Below are 26,132 nucleotides of genomic sequence, written 5' to 3'. Positions count from 1 at the left end.
GTATACTTCTTCCTACTCCTTTGAACATATAACTGTGATGATGTTTGTATTACTTACTTTTACTTTTATTTTCCTTTCATAATTTTTGTTTGCATTTTGTCATGTTATTGTATGTTTTATATATGTTCAATAAACAAACAAACAAACAAACAAACAAGGCCTGGGGGGCCAGATCTGGCCCGCCACATTATTTTATTTGGCCCGCGAAAGCAAATCAAACATGTCAACTTCATGATGGTTGCTAAAATCACAACCAAAATTTTAAATTCTCAAATGTAACAAATAAGAGACATATTGTAAGCATTTTATTGTAACCAAACCCCTCATGACAGTAACTTAAACAATAGTTGAATAAACCGTTATTATTGACTTTTTAAAATTTGGTTTCAGTCATAACAACCCTCCAAGGGAAACGGTAACTAAAATGTGGCCCACAACAAAAATGAGTTTGACACCCCTGGCTTAAAGTCATCAAATTCTGAGTTGGTCTTCAATAAATACACTGATGAGTTGATATCAGGTCAGTAATTTTGCCACTGAAGAGTGTTCCAATATTATATCCAGACAATTAAAAAAACGACGCAGACAAAAAAAAAAAAAAGTGCATATTGTTGTTTGTAATGTTTGTAAAATGAATTGAAAGTGTCTGGACTTTTTGAATCAGCTATTTGTATGGTCTCATGCACAGTTCAGTTGAGGAGTGTGCCTTTTTCAAAGGGATGTCGACTGGAAAGGTAGAGGTTATTCTCCTCCCATCCGTGACAGATTTAGTCATAAATCTGTTCGATTAATACACAGACTGCCAAGGACTCTAGTGGTTTGCATTGTGAAACACAGGAGTCACTTAAAGCCAGACACCTGATACTATTTGTCTTCAGAGCTCATTGCCGCTGCAGTTATTGATGTGACACGCAGACAAACACACAGCAGAAAAGGACTGGAAAATAAGAAAACCCCTGAAAACTCCTAGTCAAAATTTGTTTTAAGGGAGCTACAATTCAAAGATCATTAAAATCAAAGAAAGTATCCGATATCCCAATTCCACTTCTGTCATGATTTCTTTCATTTCTAACGATGGTTTTATTTTATTGACATAATGACTTGCAAACACGCTCGCTCGGTTGGCTTTTTCTTTCTCTCCTTTTTTATTGCCAGTTGTCTAATTGACCTCCCTGGGGAAAGAAACTACTCGCCATAGACGTCCTTATCAAACAGAGAAATGGACTGCCTGCACACAAGCTTCTCTCTTCTATTAAAGATGGCCTCTGAACATTTCTCTGTATGGAAATGGAGGTCCAAGCACATTTCTGTCCACCCCACTATAATAATTTGAGTTAGATCTGCTAAGTTTATGTCCTCATCCAGATTGCCTCCCCTGAAGGAAGCCAAACTCCCCGAACATTAACATGGTGCACTTCACAAAAGGCAGAGGAGCGGTATGATAACATCATTTCAATTCATTTCCATTGTGTTTTCAATGAAAGCAACAAAAGCAGAATATATTTTGTTTTCGTCTGGAGGTAAGGGTGCTAGTAAGTGCGGATACCCCCAAGAGATCCCTTAAAAGGATGAGCCAGAATTGTCACTTGAATCGGACTTTGAAATTATCTTCCAAGTGCTATGTAATATAGTATCTAGGAGTGGGCGATATGGGCTAAAAATATATAAATCTTGACATAATAAATAATCAATAATGATAATTTGATGATATTCTGCATAAAATACTGTCAATTTGCACTTCAAAGAACAATTATGGATAGACAGCATTTCTGAACAATAACAATAATAGTTTTTTGTTTTTTTTTGTAATTGCTTCATGCATCATCTGCAAAACATCGCACAACTATATTCTACAGCGTTACTTAACAATCAGTAAATTCAAATTCTTTCCAGGCTACATTGGGTGTTTTCAATGATTTTTGTGTTTATTTATGTCACTCAAGTGTCAGATTTTGAGCTGCAGTAAGTACACAACTACCACAGCCAACTACTACAGTATAGCAATAAGAATGAGAAAAGGTGTTTGAAGAGGTTTCTGGTGAACGTGTCTGACAGTTTAGCTCATCCAATTTCTTCATAATGAGATATATCAGCAAAGAGTGATGTTGTGTAATATGCCACAGTCTACCATTTCCAGCAACTAAAGCAGGGGTGTCAAACTCATTTTCAAACTCCGTTATGAATTTTGGGAAACCATATAAATGTTTAATCCCCTCCACATATTACATACACAGTGCACAACAAATTAATCAAGAACTAGTTTTACAATCAGAAGTCAAGAATAATGAATGTTATTGTGAATTACATATGACAATTAGAAAATTTGGTTCAGACTTTAGCAAGCATCATGGAACTTGACATGCTTGATTTGCTTTCGCGGGCCGCATAAAATGGTGTGGCGGGCCAGGTCTAAATTAAAGCAATCAAAATGAAAAAAAAATCTTTCATTTGATGTATGGTGATTTGTGCTTCACGTCACCCTAAAATATATCCTGAACACAGACGGTAAGAGCGATACCGAGTCGAATGCTGTTGTTGTAAATATGGACCCATTCGTGTTTTTGTTTGAAACTGTATTAATACCCGAAATCTAAAATTGCACATGGTGAAAGCAATGTTGCCAACCATATTGATGACTGTTTTATAGACTCCAAAACTGAACAACCTTAACAAGTTGAAGTTGTATTATAATATTTTTGGTGGGGCCATTGTTCAACATTGAAGAGATTGATAAAATGATTCTCAATTTATCTCAAAGTGTTCAAAATTCAGGCCTAATGTTGTACATGCAATATCAGATTTAAATCCCAATTCCAATCATCGCAGGTCAAGATTATTTAGTAGAAGTTGCACTTTGTAGACACAGGTTTCCGTTCTGCAGAGTACACATTTATTTAAATATGATAGGTAAGCAAGAGTGCTGCACTGAATGAGCTCATACTGCCAGTATTTGCCTGTTTGAATTATGATGGGGGGTGATTGATGTGAGCCAGTGTGGCTTTAGCGAAGCTTCAGTTTGGCATGGCTGATGTGTTTGAAGGCTCCTTTTGTCCGTGGATGGACACCGTGGTAACATGAGTGGCAGCCCACTGACTCATCAGGCTGCTGATTGTATGACTGGATTCCTGAGGCTCAGTGACTCTGCCTTTTAAATTTTCATCAGGTATTATTATCAGATTTGATTCTTCTTCTCTTTCTCTTGTCTGGGGGTGATTTCCTTTTTGTTTGTCCCTGCTTTGCCAGGTGGCCTACTGAACATTGCTCCCTATACCTCTTAAGCCACTGGGCACATAGAATTCACAACGATAATTCACAACAGGCATGAAATTGGAGTCTTGGCAGTGCTTGTCCCACTGAATCAGCACTCAGATGAATGACAGGTCTTGAGATGTCACTGACATAATGAACAGGGCTTTAGCCTCCAGCTCTCTTCTCTCTCACAGGTCCGTGTCTATAACACATGAATTTTGTTGATCTCGAATAGAATGGCATCCCTCATTGACTGATTTAGTACCAGGTGAGCGCCTTTCCAAAGCCATTGAGTAAACATGGCCAAATATGAAGATGCAAATCTGCATAATGAACCAGTGTACACCAATGTATCAGTAATAGAGCCCTAGAGAGAATAACAGCAGTAATTCCTCAACCAGTCACATGTGCAACAATGTTACAGATAAGAATGGAAGGATACTTTTGCATTCATAAACTTTCGCAATGCATGCATTCAATTTAAATTCGGCAGAAATGTTCTCTTTCGAAGTGTACCAACACCAGTGTTGTCATTATTGTTAATGTTTTTATGTTTATGTTGTGTGGAGTGTTCTGTTACAGCTGCTAGTCTTGTGACTTCTTCCTCGTGAAGAAGAAGAAGAAAGTCTTGTGACAGTGCTATGTCAGTAAAGATGTGTTTTAACTCATTACATTGAACACAAGAAAACAACATATAACATGAAACAAAACTAAATACAATCCAAACAACAAAAAAACATTACCTTGACAACATCTTCCGTACAACTTGACACGTGGGCAAATGAAACACATGGATAGATTTGTTCAAATGTAACTATAGCTTGACAGTGATGTAATTGTTTTAATAGAGTGAGGCAATTTTTTCTCGACAGTTTGTGGCCCGGCGTGTATCAGTTGCTTTAATCATTTTATTGGGTATATAGAATCCATTATTCCCTGTCAACTGACCATATAGTTCAACACTGTTTTCCAAAGTTGGAGTTAATGTTCCATAAGTGGCTTTCATACATACCATTAGTCGTGAGTGACCATTTGTTATTAGTCACTTGAAAGTATGCCTACCCATATAGAGCAGAGAAAGTTATTGATGACTATGAGGTAGAATGCTTAATTTGCACCGTCTTCCACCAAATTATAAATTATATTGAAAGAAGCTGAATTTGCATAAATCTCATTAGACGCAATGAGAGGGGTTCATAAATCCTTATATTAATTAATCAGTTTAGCCACACTTTTGTAGGAAAACAGGGTGTGTTATTATAACAAGAAGGGAGTGTACTCATGGAGCCTAATTTGTTGTGGTGTGAAGCAGTTTGGTGCACAAATGACAGGAGTGATATAGTTATACTTCCAGCCGATTGATGATGTACCAGCAAGCAAGATGCGGTGATGAGCATGCATGGTGTGAGCACTCTTTGGTTGTGTGAATCATTTACTCGATATAGTTACCGTACAACTCTCTCCATATCCAAAAGAAAGAGATTGAACAATAAGCAGTACATCTCATCTCATGTCTTACTGCCGTTGTCATAAATATGAAGCCTATGTAACACCAAAGCGGTCATCCAGCAAAGTTTTTATTATATTGGCGAATTAAAGAGGCAACTATCAATCCCATATAAAAACTGGAAGATTGCAAGACTGATTAGGGAAGAACCTTAGTTCGGACAGTCACTGCAACACGACATTGAATTCAGTTGTTTTTTTAGCAATGGTTGCAAGGCTTCTAGCAACACGTAGTGTGCCTTATCAACAGAGCAAATCGTGACCTGAAAATGATCAAGAATTACACAGATATCCATCCGTACCAATGTTGTTGTTGACTGCTACCGCTCTTCATGCACATTCTACCAACATGGCCAGGAATAATGATAACATTGTGCTTATTGAAGTCTACCGCAGCTCCCATGACACCCACCTGGATAATGTAGTGATAGAGTATTGTATATGCCTGCATCCACAAATCTACTGTATGTGTATGGCCAGAGGACATTCACACTGGTTCACAATTCCTTCATGGACCACATTTTGTGCATTGTTCACCATCATGCCAGAACAGTAAAGGGCCTTAAACCCACCAAGTTGCAAGCCTAGAATATTATTCCTCCTCCATCAGACATCTATGCATCCATTAATGCATGTGTCTCAGTACTTGGCTGAGATACTCGGGTACCTAAATACTTATATATTATAATAATATAGCATTTTAGTTAATGCTGGAATATGAAGAAGTGACAAAATCAGAATAAGAATCAGAATCATCTTTATTGGCCAAGTATGTAGAACAAGGAATTTGTCTCCAGTAGTATAGGCTACACTTGTATTGCAATAACAAGTAACTACGATGAACAAAGACATGTATCGAATGAATTTTCCGTAATGTGAGCGTACAAACACGCAATAGTAGCACCCAATGACAGCTGTGCGACAATGTGCAGAGTCATCAAGCTGAGATAAAGTGATTAGTGGTGCAATACAATGTCGTGACGATTGTGCAGTTGGTGCAGGTATTCGTTGCACCATTTTTTTTAAAGTGACCAGTAGCGGTAATAGTAGTACAACTTTAGGTGTGCAATTGTACAGAAAGTCCTTGATCGCTTTAAAGTGTCTGGTGCTATGGAATATGGATCAACAATTGTTCAAATATGTAGAGAGCTGGAGCTACAATGATCATTGCGGTAATAGAGTTCCACACGGGTGTGAAAAAATGCAAAGAGCCACTGTAGGTTTGAGTTACTGTTTAGGGAGTTAATGGCGAGAGGGAAGAAGCTGTTTGAATGACTGCTGGTTTTGGTGTGTATGGTTCGGTAGCGCTTGCCCGAGGGGAGTAGCTGGAAAAGGTGGTGGGCAGGGTGTGAGGGGTCCAGTACGATTTTCCGCGCCCTTGTTTTGGTTGTTGCGGTGTACAAATCCTTAAGAGTGGGTGGGGCTGTGCCAATGATTTTTTCCGGAGTCCTAACTCTCCATTGCAGTCAAATTTTGTCCTTTTTTGTGCCACCCCAAACCAAACTGTGAGTGAGGAACACAAGACTAATTCTCTGACTGCTGTGTAGAACTGTCTCAGATTTGGCAGAATTGTTGCAATTGTGACATCCTGTTAGAGGAAGTTTGAGACGAGAGCTTTTTTTTCTACACCTTCTGTCCTTAAAGAATGTCTTTTCTTCTTATTAATAATGTACTCTTGTACAGTACTCAGACAGTATTTTACTGTCTGTACTCTTCTTTTTTTTCTCATGACACTGTCCTTGATTTTCAAAAAATATCTCCTGAATGTTATTGCTGACGAACTTCTGTTCAACACTTCAGCCCACTTGTTGGTAATAATCCACAAATTAGCAAATTTGCCAACCAGCATGAACTCCAAAAGAAGAAAGGAGACAAACACCAAAGAAGAAGGTGCACCAACGTGTGTGACAGCAGATGTGTCGCGATGAGGGCGAGACCACTGTGATTGGCAAATGTGTGAAAAAAGTCGGGTCTTGGTGTTAACGTTTTAGATTTTAGATTTAGATTGCAAATTTCATTTAAAAATGAAAAATCTGGCACATTTCTGAAATCTGCGGATGTGTCTGGCAGGTTCCTCAGTGGCTCAACTGAAGGCAACTGACCCTGAAGGGGAACCGCTCATGTATGGGGTTTCAGGAGAGGAGGCAATGCGGTATTTTTCAGTGAACAAAGACACTGGTGTTGTGTGGCTTCGACAGCAGCTTGACCGCGAGGTAAGATCATACAATGCACCCGCAGCTGTGATTTCTTTTACCCAACAGTCCATATTCTTTTGATAGGTTTGGGATAAAAACGTTGTTGTTGGCTCAGAGAAGAAATTGTATGTCTTGTTCTGTCTTTTGGTACTTCTTGAAAAATTGTATTGTATGTGTATTTTTCAGACCAAGTCAGAGATGCAGGTTGAGTTCTATGTGAGCGACATTCAAGAGGTAAGGACGAATTTGTGTCCTCCATTATGACCCTCCTATATTAGTAATAAATAATAAAACAACTTCAAAGGGTCTTGCATTGTACATCTTAGTTACTGGAAAGCACAAAGCACCTCTGTATAACCCAACCAATGTCTTAGATCAACTTAAGTCTGTTTAACTTTATTTGAAGAGCAATTTAACTCCAAACTGGAAGGCCGGAGCCAGAATCAAACCCTGTACCTCTGAGCTGGATGTGCTAACCAGTCACCCAGTCGACCACTGTGCCATTCTTATATATATATATATATACAGTAAATATATATAAATTTTTGGTGGTGCTCTGATCAGCCACAGATTATGATCAGCCAATTTTGTTAGGTTAATCAAATAAAGTAAGTGACAAAATAATCAGTTGAGCAGCTCTAAAATTTGCAAATAATCCATGTGATCGGTACCTGAATCGGTATTGGACGATCTCAGTCACGTGTTTGTATCAAAGTCGGCAGCATCAAACCCATTGGAACACCCCTAATTAATATGTATATACATATTTTTTTAGAGAGAGAGAGAGAGAGAGAGAGAGAGAGAGAGAGAGAGAGAGAGAGAGAGAGAGAGAGAGAGAGATTTTTACATTACATTACATATTTTACATAGAAGATAACATCTCTTCAGTTATTTATGATTGTATTATTGTAAATATTGTCTTATCATTTATGTATAGTGCTTTCTTACAGCTGCGGTTGTTTTGCAGTACAGAATGAATAAAGTTGAGATAAGTTTTAGCTAAATTATTATGTGACATTCAAAGTAAGAAATGCATTAAAAAAAAAGCCCTAAAAAACATAGAGCTAGTCTAGCTAGTGATCGAAATCAAATCGCTTCGCTGATGAAGCCATTTACTCTAACCCAGGGGTGTCAAACTCATTTTAGTTCAGGGGCCTCATGGAGGAAAATCTACTGCCAGACCACGAAATTTATGGGATATAACTTTAAAACGATTGGCATTAATCATACACTAATTTTTGCCATTTGTGGACCGGCCTAATCCCTATCCCCCTTTTTTCCCCCTCATTTGTTCATATATATTTTCTAAAGAACAGACAATAAAATGTACTATAAATAAACACATACAATGAAATAAAAAAACAAATATCCAGTAGTAGGAAAAAAAAACAAAGTATGTGGCTATATTTCTTCAAGCAATACAGTGAAGTGCAAAGATTTACATTGAAAACTCGTTAGCCTATACGCTTTCTTTCCTTTCTCTCCTCTTTATTGTTGTAGAGGGACAATTCACTCTACATTAATGAACATTTGTACGATAAAATGTAAATGCACCCAATTATTGACAAAAGGTATCAGTTTGATCTTTAGGAGTGTGTTGTATTTTTTTAATGTGTTTGTTTTACAAGATTCCGGAATCTAGATTTCATTTTGCCAAAGGATTACATATTTATACCTTGATATTTCCTCCTCAGGTGGTCAAAGATACAGTCAACATCCAAATCGGAGATGTTAACGATAATGCGCCGATCTTCCATGGGCAACCTTACACCGTACACATCCCAGAGGTAAGGATCAAAGAAAATGAGCGAATGACATACTTCTTCCTGCATCTAATGTGGTGAATACATCAATGATTGATGTTGAACGTATTTAACAGGTTCATCATTTCCATGCCGAAGCTCTGAAACTAAATCGCAATACTTCTCATAATAATTGTCATCAGAATCAGAATTGCAAATTATGACGGGTCATAAAAGAGCAATGATAGTAACACCTAGGATGATAAGATAAGATAAGATAAGATAAGATAAGATAAGATAAGATAAGATATCCTTTATTTGTCCCATGTAGGAAAAGCCAGTAAAAACTTGAGTAACTACTGGCAGCTTACAGATGTCAAACTAACGATAAGAGATTGTTTTGGTTGTATTTTCGTGCATTGGCTATCTACCCCCGATTTGAGGAATTTGCTTCAAGCTAATGTTTCAGAGACTGTACAGACTACCTTGCAGGAAGGAAAATATTCCCTTTTGAGGGACCTCGAGCTGTTTTCCCGTAACGCGCTCACTGTGCTTCTCTGACCTCTCGCTGGGTCTGGTACCACACTACTTTCCATCCTTCTCCTCTTTGCCCTCTTACTCATCTAATCCATGATATGAAGTAATTGCCAGAGTGGAGTGCAGGACTTCAAATAGGGAGCTAAATCCAAACACACACACACACACACACACACACACACACACACACACACACACACACACACACACACACACACACACACACAGACAAACACATCTTGTGTTTATATTGAGTCCATAATTTTCAGAGTTTTCGCCAAATCTTCAAAGTCGCTGTTTTTTTTCTCTCCCCAATCCTTAAAGCCAAGCAAATAAAAGAGGACCATTTAGACTGGGCCACTAGCTGGTAATGTTTTTCTCTCTACTCACAAGTTAGACGCCTATTACTTATCCGAACGTATTTGTCAATGTGTCTTGTATAATAGCACACACCCGACGAGTTCAATCTTGTGGGTTTCGTTAAGAAAGAAGGGCAGTTCAAATCGAATTGTCTGTTTTAGGAAGTGATTTCGCCACGTTACCTTTCTTGGACCACTTTCTCCATCTTAACTGGTTTCTATGCACATTTTGGTAGCGACCCTGTAGGTGAATTCAGAGATTTGCTTTGAAATACATTGTTTTTCAAGTTAGAATTGTGCAAAAACTGACAATTATCTACCACTTCTTTGTAGAGATTTATAACATTTCATAATTTCAATTTTCCGGTGTTTTGGGGTGAGACCAAACCGGATCCAGTGACACACCTGGGGTCTGGAATGAGTTCCCCCTTCCCCACTATAGAAGAACATGAGCACCTTTGTTCACGTCAGCAATTGCGATGTGCAGTCAGCTAGCTAGTTAGCGATGTTACACCCGAAAAATGGATCCTCACCTCAGATAGTCTCATTGGTGGCCATAATTGTATAAATGTTAAAAAAAATTAAATCAGACATAACCGCGAATATTTCACATCTGTGCCGCCACTTTAGAGTGCCTCATTGTCAGCCGTGAGTGTGTGTCTCCCTAGAATTGTTGAGTATTTACAGTTGTTAACTTTTGGATTGATTACGATAGGAAAAGGAAGTCTGTTATTGAGGTTGTTTAACATAAACCTTTGACTGTTCTAAGTGTAACTGTGCAGGAGGTATTGTGATTTTGCTTTTGTATCCATTTTAATAAATATTATAATTGATTGTCGAGAAAGTAAAAATGAAAATGTTGCTTCTGAGCCACTCTTTGATTGATTTCTTTATTTTTGTGTGTAATATTGAAATGGAAATTTTTGACATTTTGTTAAGTTATTGGATATAACGTTTTGAACCATTTACCAGTAAGGGTTGCGAGAATCAATAAAAATAAGCAAGCGATCTGTGGCAGGACATTCATTTTTACAGAAGCAATTTTTCCAGTGAGGTTAAGAGTAATTTTGTCCAGTGTCTGTGGTTCGTTTCCATTCGTTTGTTTAATGGGCCGTAATTGAGATTGAATAAGACTGTCGGCCCGGGAGGGATGTTGATTCCCAAGGTGGAGTGTGAGGGAATTGTTTTAGACAGTTTAGTTTACAGATAAAATAGATGATGTATTACAATTTATGGAGGGACCAAGGCGAGAAGCTGGCTAAATAGGCTGCCATCTACTCAGGCTGATGTGGCTCAATTGAGGGGGTGTGTCTCTGCATCCAACCAAGTTGGGGCCCACCTCCTGCGACTCTCTAGGAAAACACAGAGGGAGGGAGGGAGAGGGAGAGAGAGAGAGAGAGAGAGAGAGAGAGAGAGAGAGAGAGAGAGAGAGAGAGAGAGAGAGAGAGAGAGAGAGAGAGAGAGAGAACAGAGAACAGAGAACAGAGGAACATGGCAATTGCTGAACAGAACCATGACAAAGACAAGGAGTGCTGTACAGTGCAATGCGTTTCACAAGTCAAGCAGCCCTGGAGGTCGTGTGTCTAAATGTCATTTTAATTTGTAGAGCCATAAAGAGGCTGAAGGGAAGCAGGTGGGCTTCCAATTGTTTCCTCTGTACGTGTTAATGAACTGCAAGCTGAAACCGCACACTCAGCCAACAGAGTCTGGATGCCAGAACTGCAAATATCCCCAGGAATAATGTTTGGATTTAACAGCAGATGGGCACAGACTTAAATCAGACTATGATGAGTACTGTTTCTAAATTACATATAAATGGAATACAAAGTACCGAGTTAAAGTCTATTTATCCAGTAATGAGACTGTCTGAGATTCTCTAGGACAAGGAACTGTTCAAAATATATTTGAGGGGAGGTTCAAGAAAATGTGCCATAATTCAGTCCCAAATATTTTGTCATGGCAAGCAGTTATTTTATATAGCTGCTAGAATTTTACAATCTTCCAAATAGAAAAATTATGTGAATATGAAGTACAAAGACCCGCGTGGTAGAGTGACCGTCTCCAAACCCAGAGGTTGGGGGTTCCACCCCCTTGAGCAATGTAGTGAATCCCCGGTTACTCCTGATGCTGCATCATCAGTAGGTAAATGAGGTCAAAAAGGTGTGAAGCAAAAAAGCGCGAAACAAGTGACAGTTCCCAGAGCCCCCTATTAAATGTTGTCTATCGCTGGCTCCATTTGATAACTTTCTTGTTTTTCTGAATTCTATTATGCATGCTATTCCAATCACACTCTCATTTATTGTACCTGCTGTTGTTATTGATCTCCAGTCTACATGCGCTCTTTGGGTTCAGTTTCCTATTTCTGCCCTTGTTTTTTTAGCAAACACCATTTTGACAGTATAAAACAGCCTACAATGAATGTGATTGTATTCCGTGGAGAACTACAGAGAGTGGACGTTTTTTGTTTTTTTTTGTTTGTTTTGTTCTTTTTTTTTTTTTTTTTTTTTTTTTTTAATAAATGTTAAGGCTTATTCAAGAAGATCACAAATTATCGCTCTAGCTGCTTTTTCCTGCATTTTATTGTTAGCCTGTCCAGATCCTGCTTGCCTTATGTGTCTTCTGGTCCGAAACGGACGTTTTCCCCTCTCTGGGTACTGGTAAACCCAGTATTATACTTGATATCCAGTTACAAGGAAAGCATGTGAACCACGTATTATATACAATGAGTCACAACATTAGACAAACACAATCCGCTTAAACTAATAGCACTCAAACATTTATGTTTTCGTGTTCAATTCAAAGATTCACATATTTCACAAAGGTTGAATTTAGGCGACTGTTCTTGTTTGATAAAGGTTCGCATACTGTTTATATCTTTCACTGTTTACATGTTTACATATGCAGTCATTGGTTATATGGCATTAGGTGGTTTAGTTTAAGAAAACTTTATGCAGAAATCTAGGTAAATAAGTAACTCTAGGTTATCTGCCTTATTTATTGATTTATTTTATTTTTTATTTTTTGGCAACTGTAATTTTTGTTTTCTTCTGCTTCTTACCCTCAAGTCCCCAGACCACGTTACTGATGTCTGTTACCTGTCCACAGATTAGATCCTCCTTGAACTTTTTTTTCCTGTCAAAAATTTTCTTTGGTTCTCCCATGACAGTTTTATCCATCTGTTCTTTTCTTCATGCCTGCCACTTCTGACTGGAACGTGCAGGAACATGATGAGCCTTTCCACAAATGAATCTGGTCTTTTCAAATCCGACTCACTCATTTGAAGCTGGTACAGTGCATCTGGTTACATTACCTTCAGACTCAAGCTGTTAAACCAGCTGTTTGCGCGTGTATTTCAAACAGAAACGATTGCGTAAGTGGTTTCTGCCTTCATGCATGCAGCTTGTTATGTTTGCGCTGAGTGTGTCACTTTATATGGACAAATATACATAAACTCTCTGTTGGAAGCCTTCATTTACTCCTAAAGGTATTTTCTTTGAACATTTACATCACATTTGATGAAAGAAAATGGCTGAAACAGCAATGATAAATGAAAATAATGTCAGCAGTATTTGGTATTTTGATAACTAAAAGAGATTTGACCTTTTGATAAAAAATAAAAAAAAAAAAAAAAACTAACAAAAAAAAAACCTCAGTGAGTATAAATTAATCATTTTCAACTTTACTGGTCAGACTACTTCCAATAATTACATTAGCAAACACTAAATAATGAGTATGTGTATTCAGAGTATGACATATACTTTTTTTGGGTTTTTTTTTGCTGTGTAATAGTATTGTCGAATTAAATATCAGAGCACAGATAAACAGTTCAGGTCCACTGCTCAATGATGCACTGGAAATAATAATGCTATCAAAAAGTAACAGGAAATGCACCACTGATTTGTTTTATGGATGGCATCATATGTAACTTTACACTCTAAAACCTAAATGTAGCCATACTGTACCAATAGAGCACAGAGTAGTTCGTCAAGCAACAGGACTTGTTTTCACAATCTTTAGAAAAACCTGGACAGACAATACAATGTGGTCTTACCACTTGATCATGTTGATGTCAATTGAGTGAGAACGTGTACATATTGGGATGGTGGATAGGTCAAATTACTTTAGAAGCTGAAGTTGGACACCACTGAGGTGATTTCATTTGGAATTCCACCGAAAAGGCTCTTACTGTAAGGCACATCAAACGTCTGCCATTTCGAATGTGTCAAAAATGCAGCAAGCATCAAAGGTGTTTTCTGTTTGGTTTTCACCCCAAATCAATTGGGACTGGCTCCGGCTCCCTCGCCACCTGGGGACAAGTTCTCTGAACAAAAATGGATGGATGGGTATACAGTAGATGTAAACCGCCTTTCACAAAGAAGTCGGAGATTCATCTGACTGACTTTGTTAAACATTAGTTTCTGTCCTTTAAAAGATAGTTGAACTTCTTAAAGACTTTTATGGCAATGTGTTTGGCCTGTCGAACAACTTTTCCCTGCATCTTTTGGATGTCACGGGTTAATGCTGAAATGCTACAGAGGCATTACGTGGACTATGTGCTTTGTGATGTTAAATCACCTCCTCTTTCTCTATTTATTTTTCTGTCATTTAGCTCACTGAGCATGAAGAGCACCTTGATTTACAAGCTATGTCGAGATGAGTGCATATTTATCTGTCAAAAAACGGAGAGGCTTTTGTTACAGAGTGACCATCATGAGATCGAGAGAGAGAGAGAGAGAGAGAGAGAGAGAGAGAGAGAGAGAGAGAGAGAGAGGGGGGGGGGTAAAGAAAGGAAAGTGGGTGCACACAAGAAAAGACGGCATGAGTGGGGCAAGATTGAAGGGAGGGAGAGAACGGCTTGCACTCCCAAAAGCCATTAAAGTTTGATTCACCCACTCCTTACTCTTTGAATAAATCAACCTGTCAGTCCCTCTCTGCCTTTTCTTTCAAGTGTGTGGGGACCCTCCCCTCCATCCCAGCCCCCCACAATGCCTTCGGCTCTCTCCTTTGCAATGACACTCAGTTGGCAGAACTGAAAATTCTGACAAGGTTTGACTAACAAGATGATAGGTGTGCATCTTTTTAGTTTTCTTATTTTGTAGATGCACGGGTTATTTATACATATATAATGGACGTGTGTTTCATACTAAGTTTATGGGAACAGCAGTGTGCAGGAAGCTTAAGTGTCATTACACTGCCGGGCATGTCCAGATTTTCCATATTAGAACTTTATAGCCCATGCAATTTTATCAAACCCATTCTAGAGGTGTGCTCCCACAATTCAAAGAAGGGTAAGTGGCATCAATTAAAATGCACCGTGTTTTGCACTCTGACACCGCACAGTGGCGCAGAGGCTCAGACCTTTCATTATCGCTTGTTCTTTGCTTAGACGTTATTTTCAAGTTACTATGGTTTTCTCCCACATTCCCAAAATATTTTGGGAATATGGATATAGAAATATCTCCTTTTCCATAGCTGTGAGTGTGAATGAGAAATGCTGTTTGTCTATTCAACAATGTACCCTGTGAGTGAAATTGTATAAGGTGATGGACTTTTATTTTGTCTTCAGAACTCCAGAATCAAAAAATAAAATACTCACATTTATTTTACTCAAGTTTCACTTCTGCCTATTGTTGCACACATGAACACTAAGTGCAGGCATGCTTTGTTGAAAACACACACTTTTGGGGGCATCCCAGTTGATTCACTCAGAGTGCTCAGAGCAGACATACAGTGCTGTGAAAAAGTATTTTATCCCTGATGTGTCCTGTCCCTGATTTCTGTGTTACAAGGGTTTTAGTTCAATCAGAGCAGACATACAGTGCTGTGAAAAAGTATTTTCCCCCTCTCTGATTTCTGTGTTACAAAGGTTTTAGTTCACCACCTTTTAATATCACACAAAAACTACCCAAGGAAATACAGATGCAGTTTCTAGGTGCCAATTTCATTTTTTAAGTCACAAAAAAAAAAAAAAATCCCAAACTACCTGTCCCCATGTGCAAAAGTAATTGTCCCACCCCCTCCCCCCCGACACCCCCTTTGTTAAATCACAAAGTAAACTGTGACTTGCGACAATTTGGGTAAAGCTGAGTTTAATTTCACAGGCGACACCCTAGCACCACAATTGTTGAGTCAAAAAAAATCACATCAATAGAATCTGTCAGACAAAGTAAAATTCAAGAAGAAATGAGAGAAAAAGTTATTGAAATGTATTCGTCTGGAAAAGGCTACAATGCCATTTCTAAGACTCTGGGGTGACAGCAAACCACCTGTCAGACCCCTTATCCACAAATGGATAAAACTAGGAACAGTGGCAAACATTACCAGGAGTGACCGACCAGCTAAAATTACTCCCAAAGAGTGCGACAATCCTCTTAATTGAGTGGCGATCCCATCCATTATTGTCATATCATGTGTAAGATGTAATTTAATGTGACGTTTATCTTCCATCCTTCTAAGTGAGATCAGCAAGATGAAAGGACTTAAACGACTTGGGAGCTCAGAGTTTTGGGGTTGTCACTGCCATAATCATTTGTAAATGTGATTGATTGAATACACACAACAGTATTCTTCTTCAGTTCCATTAGTGTTGACAGCATTTTTTAATTATTTTTTAATGATTAGTCCAACTCTTCTGACGACTGAGGCCACCAAACTGGAGCTCTTCGTCACTTCGGCTGCACCTAGAAATTCTGTCCGTAAAAGTAATTGACAGAATCGGTGATGAAGGGCAGCATTGTCTGAGTCCAACCCTCACTGAAAACAGATTCAACATACTGACAGGAATCTGAACCAAACTCGGGCACACCAACCGAACAACATGTTCCAGTAGCCCATACTCCCAGAGCACCCTCGCATGACTACTGGGGAATGGGGCGGACATGTTCAAACGCCTTCTCCAAGTCTACAAAACATATGTAGACTAGTTGGGGGAACATGTACACTCCGGAAAACTGCTGAGGGTGTCGAGCTAGTCCACTGTTCCAGGGCCTGGACAAAAATTACAAAATGTATTTGATTGTGAAATTGCACACTTGATGCATATGCAGGTACTTCGGTGACCCAAATATACAGTGTGTATACGGCCAATTAAAAAGTCAGTTTTCCATAATGTGTCCCCTTTAAAGGATGTTTGCGTACTATTAATAAGAACTGTACGGTTCTGTGGTTCTAGCTGCACAGCCAAGATACCGCTCTCATCCAAGTGAACTGTCTCATCTCTTTATTTGTGGTGTCTCCAAACTAAGTGCTGTGATGTATAATTGAGTTGTGCTTGGCCACTGTTTGCCTTCATTCTTTTCCCCTATAATTGTCCCTTGTAGGACTCATCAAGAATAACAGGAACAGGGAGAAAAGAACAAAAGCATAGGTCGTGAAGATTTAGTGAATTGAGCAACATTGTTGAAAGTTTTCAGCACCCCATCGACAAAAACTGCAATCATCAACTGAAGCATCAAAATACTAAAATACATATGCAGTTGTACAATATTGTCTTAATCTTTTTTTTTTCTTTGGGTGGGGGTGGTGATCCCATCTGTAATCGAAATATGGGTGGGGTAAGATGTAATTTAAAGTGATGTGTATGTCCCATCCTGCTAAGTGAGATCAGTAAGAGATGAAACAACTTTGCAACTAAGACTTTGGAGGTGTCACTGCAATAATCGTTTGTCAGCGGGAGTGAAGATGACAGCCAACAATAGTTTCACAGTTTATCAACACATTTTTTTTCTCTTCATTTTCATTTTTCCTTCTCAATTTTAGTCTCGCGCCTTCTAGATTGGCTCATTTTTTTTCGATGTATGTATTGAAGGAGAAAAGCAGAGCAGTATCGTCATGTGTCGAGGTATCAGTGATGTACGGTGTGTGAAAGTGAGACACAGGATTTACACTCACACTTCGAAAAGACACATAGTTATTACATTTAGCCATTTGAAATCTTAAGAATATTTATGGTGTGGCATAGCCTAATTTGGGATTTATCTCAGTTGGCAAGGCCACCTCCTGAAAGAGACGCTTTGACTTTTTGGAGGGGAGCAACCACTGGTGTTCAAGTACTGCAATAAAATGTGAAAAATTAACGATCACTGGCATTAACGTTGAAGAAAAGTAGCTTGGATTAATGTACGGTACTGCAGGAAGGTCTGCAAATTGCTTGTTTTTTGTAACTTCACCATAATCACTCAAAACAAGTAAAGACAATTAATTTCATGTTTCATTCACCTGTTAGACTTTTTAAAAATGATTATGTTTCAGGACGGCACGGTGGGCGACTAGTTAGCATGTCCGCCTCACCGTGCAGAGGTGCAGGGTTCGATTCCGGCTCCGTCTTTCCTTTGTGGAGTATGCATATTCTCCCCATGCCGACCTGGGTTTTCTCCGGGTACTCTGGTTTCCTCCATGCTTGGCACATTAATGGAACACCCTAAATTGTCCCGAGGTGTGATTGTGAGCATGAACGGTTGTTTGTCCAGGAGTCCCCTGCAATTGGCTGGCAACCAGTCCAGGGTGTCCCCGACCTCTCCTGCCCCAAAGACAGCTGGGATAGGCTCCAGCATGCCTATGACCCTCTGAGGATAAAGCGGTTCAGATAATGAATGGATAATATAATGTAATATTATTATGTAATATACAGTATATGTATCATAGCAATGGATCGATGGATGGCTGGATTGATTTCATTTTAATAATGTAGACCTACATACCTGTCAGTTTACAGGTACACACGATCAGGTGTAAATTATGCACTGATGACCAGGGATAGAAAAAGAATGATACAAATTCATAAAATATGTTTAAAGACACTTAGCTTTTTATACTTTCATCTCATTTACATGTTAGTTTCTGGAGAATGGGCTCTGTTGTTTGTCAAACGAGGCACACTCATGACGATCTGTTGGGGGAACGGAGTTTTAGTTTGGCATTTTTTATTGTCGTTTTTAGTTTTTTATTTCGAGAATTTTTTTAATTAGTTAGTTTTTAGTAATATGCAGAGCGAGTTTGCTAGTTTTCATTAGTTTTCGTTTTTTTTCTTTTTTTTTTCCAAAAAAGTCCTTTGTTTTAGTTTGGCCTTCCATTTTGAGGCAACCGGTCAAGCACTAAACCGAAATGAATACGTTTAAAATCAACCCGAAAAGCTCATGCATTCAAGTAATCGACAAAGATGAAAACATACGACCTTTTCGTTATAGTTTTGTTACTTTCTAAGTGTACAACATAGTTTCAGTTAGTTGTTTAATTTCATTTCGTGACTGAAAATGTTTTGGGTTTTTTTTTTCAATTGTAGTTTTCATTACTTTGTTCATTTTCGTTGGCTATATTCACCTTGCTTATGACAGCACATGTTTCTTCTGCTGAGAAACACCTCAGGCATTTAGCTGCATGGGAATAGAGTCCTTTTCTACCCTGACAATACCACATTGCCCACACTACAGATAGAAAGAGACACAGATATGCTGTAGAGCGCGGTGTACTTAGAGCAGGAAGCAGTCGAACAGGGAGATTCAGGGGTCCACAGGTCACAGTGCTGGAAAACACACACACACGCACACACACACAAGAAATGAAAAGGAGTGCACAGTGTCAGTCAAGGCGAGGAGAGACAGAGCACCATTTGAAAAAAGTCAATTGTGTATTGAATCCCATATGGTGTTCCTGTGAAAAGATGGAACTTTGGCATAGTTGAGCTGAAAAAGTTGCAGATACATTCGAACGTACTACTAGGCTAAATGCTACAGACATAGCATTTCACATCATGCCAAATGGCATTGACATGCGCATGCGTGAGTCATGAAGCTGTTTTTTTTTTTTTTAGCATCTGGCCTACCTTGTACCGTGACGTTCCGAAATTATATAAGTAAACATTTTTAATTCCTAATTTTATTGTTTGTGAGTATGTTCGAACATGTAAGCATTTTTCAAGTATCAAGTCAAGTACAACTTTATTGTCAGCACAGATGAAATTTCCTCCCTCTTAAACAGACAACAGACAACAAGAGGAGCCGCTGCGGGTGCCCGCGCCACCATTTTTGAACGTACTTGTGAGTACGTCCAAACATACTACATAAATACCATATTTAAATACATTTGGATGTATTCACAAGTACATTTGAACTTATTTGCCGGTCAAAATATTTTTATTCCACATTGGCAGCTCCACGCTTCCGTAATTAAAGTCAACTTCCTGCTTATTGAGTAAGAGCAGTGCGTGCCTGTGGCATGGTGTTAATTAGTAAAAATGGACCAAAAAGCGTTAAATTCACAAAGCACATGTACATGGTGAAACACTTCACAAACTGTGATGTCAAGCAGAATGCGTATCGGTGCACCAGTGGTATTTGTATGTATTTAAAGTAGGTAGCATGCATATATTTGGTGGAGAAATTGCCCAACTGTATGCAAATAAGCCTCATTAATTAATACTAACACCAAGTGTAATAGCAACACTCAGTTTCAGTGAAGCCAGTAAGTATTGGAAGCTTGTGTAAATGTGGCACACCTCTGGCAACAGTAACAGGAAGAAGGGATCGTCATGCCAGGCAGAGCCGCTCTTCCCGACACGCAGATCACGCACTGTGCGATTTATTGTGAAGGAACACTAGGACATGTACAAGACATGTCATCCTAAATTACGTATGCACCTCCTGTCGACGAAAGTAATTACGGGACATGAACGACGGCCGTTCAGCCCTGGCATCCTTTGCACGTCATGCATGAATGGTCCAATGACATGTCGTCTAAATTCTGTCCGTATTCCGCCTGTCGACAAAAATTTCTTTGGGGCATGAATTACGGCTGCTAGTGGGGCTCCGAAATGAAAGCTTGTTTAGGGCCACAATTTCGTCCTCTGCGACACAGATGCCATGAGTGAATATTAGGAAGAAGAAATCCAGTGTTTTTCTTGCTTGGAGTTCTGAGAAATGGTTTCACACCGTGACTGTCTAAAATGCTTAATGTAAACAAATTAATGCACTCAATCAATCAAGCTCTTAAAATATCAAAATGGTTGGACCAATATTTTGGATTTTATGGATATTCAATTAATCAATTAATGTAACATTGCCTTCCTCTCTATGGGCGCTCACTGCAGCTTAATGTTGCTCAATGAAGAGAACGCTTATGCCCGTAAACTCCAAAATATTGAGGTGATCATTTTGATATTTTAATGTATGTGGGCATTAGTAGAAATATGCATATAAAGTTTGCTGATGACTGATAACAGTTTTTTCACTGTCCCGTTTGCACCTCCTCAGTCTGGACCCCAAGCTCCCTTTCTGATCATTTTGTCTTTCTCTTCCTGACTGCCATTATTCTGCCAGTGTTCTTCGTGTAAAGCCAGCATTTACACAGCCATGTGTGACAGTCGGGGGTAAATCAGGTGCTAACTGCTCTCAGCCGTCAAATTTTGTGGGCATATGCGCTGGTACATTATTAGCGCAATATCTGTTGGGAATAAGTTGGAGCAAACTACGGGTGTAAATTAATTAAAGGTGCTATCAGTGGCGCGACAGTTCATTCTTTGCGGATGTGGCCCTCAGTGAAATGAAGGCACACACAAAAACGTTCAAGTTCTTCAAATATTTGGTTTTGAAATCATTCCATTTTTGGAGAAGACCGCTGACATCGGTATTAGGTATTACAAGGTTTAGTAATTCTGTAAAATACCGCTTTATGAACTGTATCAGAAAAGTTGTGGCAGGACAACTTTTTGCTCAAGTGTTCTCATAATGTCCCGAGCCTCCGACATTTCCTGACTGCGAAGAACATTGCCGCGCTGGAGGAGCCACTCTACTCAAACCCGTTGTGGCACTGTGTTGTTGTTTTGTTTTGTTTTGTTTTTTTGGGGGGTCCCCAATCATTCCCAACCTTAGAGTGGTCATCAAGCGTACCCATTTTGAAGATGCGGACAATATCATGAATGCACTGCTAAGGATCCCAGAATAATTCTTCCAGGAGCCTTGAAGATGAGGCAGAGAAGGCTGTGAAAGTACATTAGACTCCTGAGGGATTACTTTGAGGGGGGAAAACTTGTGGTTTGGATGTGAAATATATATACAGGTATATAAATATAATCTTTTGTGATACCAGTTGTAGAACTTTCTGACATCCCTCGTATGTGACTGTCCGTGACGGGACACGCATGCGCACAAAGCGCCACGTCGAGGGATGTGCCCCAGAAAAACGACATCACATGTAGCAATGTTTACGGAAATAAATCCGGTCTTGCATTTAGGAGCTCATTTTATCATCTCATATGACCAGAGCAGTGAGGACATAGCAATATTTTGGGGATATGGAGCACCACTCCTCTATCGCCTCACTTAATGGAGACGTTAACTAAAGATGATGTCACATCATTCCCGTGCGTAATAAATGAACTGTCTGTCTGGCTGATACAAGTGTTCCCTTTGTGCCTCATAGTTCAAGTGGGATTGAATTCAAGTCAAATATCACGACAACACTGTTGCTCAAAAACAATTTTGCAGATTCACGGACAACTGTCACTAGTCTTCCCCCGAGCACTCTTCCCCACCCCATATTGGGCTTTTGATGATATATAGATCAGATGTATGCGGATAACGTTTATACTACAGATGCGTGGCACACGTATCAGATTTATATCCACATATGAAAGAGGCTCAGGTCAGATTAAAAAAAAAAACTGAATTGAACTATTTAGACTGCAGGAAAAAAATGATACATGTCACATATGGGCAAAAAAATCTGAACTGAACTGCAGTGTTGCTTTTAAAGTACTGAAAACACACTGAAATATTTATTGGAGTAATGTGCTTGAAGAAAACAAGTCGTTACTTCACTCAGATATTCTAAATACATTTTACAAGGAGAGTTTTGTGTGTGTGTGTGTGTGTGTGTGTGTGTGTGTGTGTGTGTGTGTGTGTGTGTGTGTGTGTGTGTGTGTGTGTGTGTGTGTGTGTAAATTTTACTTGCATCGTCACTAAAGGGTTGAGGAATGAACCCACAACCTTCAGATCCAGATCGGGAGACGGCCACTTTCTCACCTATATTTTTTTTTCCCCCAAGAAAATATCTCTCAATTTTTTTTTCAATGCATGTGCTTATTCAAATGCTAGTGCATAGACCCGATCACACTGTGTTCCAACACACAGCTGCTGTTGGACAACTACTATGATACCCGCCTCTTTAAAACCGTTGTGGTTGAAAAATGTACATCAACAATGGATGTTAATGAAGATGACTCGATGATGATACAACCTTCTGTCTTTTCTACTGTGAAGTGCTAGTGACATTTTATGTAGAAATTTGAAAGCACATAAAGGCCAGATAGTCTTGTCTCTCAGGATATGTGCGTTTATATGATAATCAGCTTGACTCTCATTTGCATTTAATTTTGTTTTGCGACCTCTTGAAACAAAGTACCTGAGGTAAAACTGTTTCATTCTGCCGAAGGTTAAATTATTTGTACTATTTTGGAAAATAACTTTTTCCTCAATCCACGCATTTTATCATGCCATTTTTTCCCCCCGACTGAGGTCATTTAATCTGCACCTTAACCAGTTGCATACTCTTCTTCTTATTGGGTTGACAGAAAGCTTTAAATGTTATAGAGTAGGCCTGCAGCAGTGATGGTTTATATGATAATGTGCATTCACTGGACAATTCAAATGAGATCTACTACAAGAAGGGAATACAAATATTCGAAACACTCATCGGTATGTTGTAGTGCTACACCACAGCAAACAACAGCCACCGTATTGTTGATAGAAGGATTATGAAATCACTACTTCTGTGTTCGTGGCAATTTTCAAAATTGGGCATTCTCACCCTTATGGAGTGGACCTATTGAAGCGCCAAGTGTATATTTGCCATACGATTCGGTATATGTGTGTCATTTCAATTTTTTCTTTTAAGTCCAGATCAAATAGACATCGCCCACTGCTTTGGTTACACTCGAAAATTTTTCTGAACAAGGCCGCCTAATTGCCCTGAAAAGCAAAGCACCCAAGCTCCAAGTGTCACCTTTTAATGAATGTTTGTATGAATACAAAACTGTTTACCTGTACTCTTAGTTTCTCAGTCAAGATGGATAACTTTCCAGAAGAATCAAGCAGGTGTTGCAAGACTTGCTGATGCGGCCTTGTCCTTGCGGCCATCCCAAAGGAGCGACCCATCTGCCTCTTCTGTCTTTTCTAGTCTGTGTGGATCCATGTGGCATGCTGGACTTGATTACCTTTACATTTAAACAAACAGCCTTGGCTATTTGGAGGCAGTGAACCATGAGCTGTGACAGGAAGGTTGGGGGGTCAGACAGTTGGAGGAGAAGACTAATCAGAAGATAAGGTTGTTATTTGTCTCTTCCCTCAACGGTTGAAAGGACCCGTCCACGCATACAAATACTTACAGGCACCCTAATGCAGCCGTCATCAAGATGGGCCCTGTGGACACCAGGTAGCACCCAAGGCCCAAATGAGTAGCATGTGGGCCCGCTCTAAAAAAATGTGCTCATTTGTGATGCGACATTGTGATTTTCACGTAGTGTTGTAGAAATGATCACTTGAAAATGTAAACACTGGCAGAGATTTCTAGAAATAAAATGTTTCATATGGATAATGATCTGTTTCCTAATTATTGTGAGAAATCGTTAGCATTATCGGGGTCATCACATAAATGAGAATTATATGAACATTATTAAAGGTCATTTGAACAAATGTTTTATTTCAGAAGTGGGTATCTTTTCACATTAATAGGAATCCAAAAAGTAGCTCCCACTTTCAAAAAAGGTTGTTGACCCCTGTTGTGACAGCATTGCAAAGTGTGTCAATGATTCTTTCACACCATTTAAAATAAGAGTTTAGTCTACTTTCTGGAGTTTCTTCAGATCGCCTCAGAACAGACAAATGGAGACAAGCAAAATTGGAGTTTGCAGAAAATCGGTGGCTTTTTGAGACTCAAGGTTCCATGGCAGTTGGAACTGAGAAACAGAAAAGCTATAATGACCAGGAGAGTCTGAGAAGCATGCCGACAAACAAGAATTATTGTTAGCTGCTCCACGGAAAAAAGCGTTACGATATCTACACTGTAATGATCCTAAAATACAAAGCTACTCAACACTTATATTGTCAACAAAAAAAAGGCACTTTTTAACCAGCATTCATTCTGTTTATTCCAACAGCCTCACTCACAGAAAACAGTTTGATACTTTTCGACTCCACCACTATTGATTTGAAGTGTTGACTTTCAGCTTTAAAAGACCATTTACCAATTATGTGTTGCAACACTTTTATGCAGATGACCTTCATTTTTGCGAGCCCAAAAAACATTGCGACAATGTATCATCGTTAATATTATCACCATTTTAGAATTTAGAAAATATTTTGTAGTGAACGTCTGCTGCAATCTTGATCCCAAGGACATCACATAATTTTGAGATTCTGGTCTTGCTGCCTTCAATTTTTCCTTCTTCCGTACATGAAAATTATGCTTATTGAGTTGATGTCAGGTTTCAAACTTTGATGAATGTTCCCTTTATATGTTTTAAAAAAGCCTTGACTTGCTTTTTTACAGTAATGATTCACTGCCAGACAACTTGTGATCGCGGTATCCTTTTTTTTTTTTTTTTTTTTTACTCTGCATGTGACGATGCCATATACAGTAGATTGTAAAGTTCAGCATCATATTAATTGACAAAACATAAAACAATTCAGCAAAATGGTATCTTACTTACCGGAGAGGCTGATTTTAATGTGTGCAGAAATATATTGGACTGTGCCCAACCTGTTGGGCAGCCAGTCACTTACCCAGGTGACCCAGTTACCCTTGGGCTGAAGAGCTCAGCGGTCGGTGCTCGGCCACATTGCATCTCAGTCAAGAAAGCCCTGTCACAAACTTCCCTGTGAGCAGAATTGCAATGTTGCGCACATCTCTTTTATTAGCTGGGATATCCTATCAGCTTGAGGATGCAACTGTACTGACATGTGATTAAAAGTTTTTACTGTCTCCTCTGGGCCGGGGCATTTGTTATCTTAAGGCAACATTAAATTAAGTGTTTCACAACATCTTTTTTTAAAGCAACAAGCTGCATTGCACATATGACCCACAAAGCCATGTGACATCCCCTTTGGATGTCCACAGGGTTTTCTCTGAACTGTTTGGCCCAGGGCTATTCAGACATAAATACAGTAATGTAATATTTATGACCACTTGCCTCAAGCCTGTGCTTTACAATGTAAAAATATTCACAAATACATGACATGGTTTAACTAAACGACATATTGCCTTTGAGCATAGCGTTTAGCCATGATATAAATATATATATATATATATTTTTTTTGCATTTACTGTTGGATTTATGCGGCTATGGAAACTGTTGCATTTCAATAAGTGTTAATCATAGACTAATTTTAATGGTGAAATATGGCGTTTTGTGTCACATCAAAGTTTAATTTAAGTGATTATTTACATTAATCCTTCTGCAAAGTCTGCAAACGATGAAATCCTAACCCTTTTTTTTTTTTTTTTTTTTTTTTTTTTAAATCGACGACAGTTCATTGGTTGGTGCCTCCCCATTG

General features: G+C 38.9%; 1 protein-coding gene across 1 annotated transcript in view; it reads left to right on the top strand.

Moving 5' to 3' along the window:
- cdh23 (cadherin-related 23) overlaps positions 1-26,132 on the top strand; it is a 159,726-nt gene that overhangs the window by 27,470 nt on the left and 106,124 nt on the right. The window contains exons 4-6 of the mRNA XM_019882022.1: positions 6,826-6,968; positions 7,137-7,184; positions 8,645-8,737. Coding sequence (XP_019737581.1) covers positions 6,826-6,968; positions 7,137-7,184; positions 8,645-8,737 — 284 coding nt within the window. The remainder of the gene's footprint in view (positions 1-6,825; positions 6,969-7,136; positions 7,185-8,644; positions 8,738-26,132) is intronic.

This window comes from Hippocampus comes, unplaced genomic scaffold (assembly GCF_001891065.2).
Source record: "Hippocampus comes isolate QL1 unplaced genomic scaffold, H_comes_QL1_v1.1 scaffold36, whole genome shotgun sequence".
In the NCBI taxonomy this organism is placed as follows: domain Eukaryota; kingdom Metazoa; phylum Chordata; class Actinopteri; order Syngnathiformes; family Syngnathidae; genus Hippocampus; species Hippocampus comes.
This window is presented reverse-complemented; position numbering and strand designations above follow the sequence as displayed.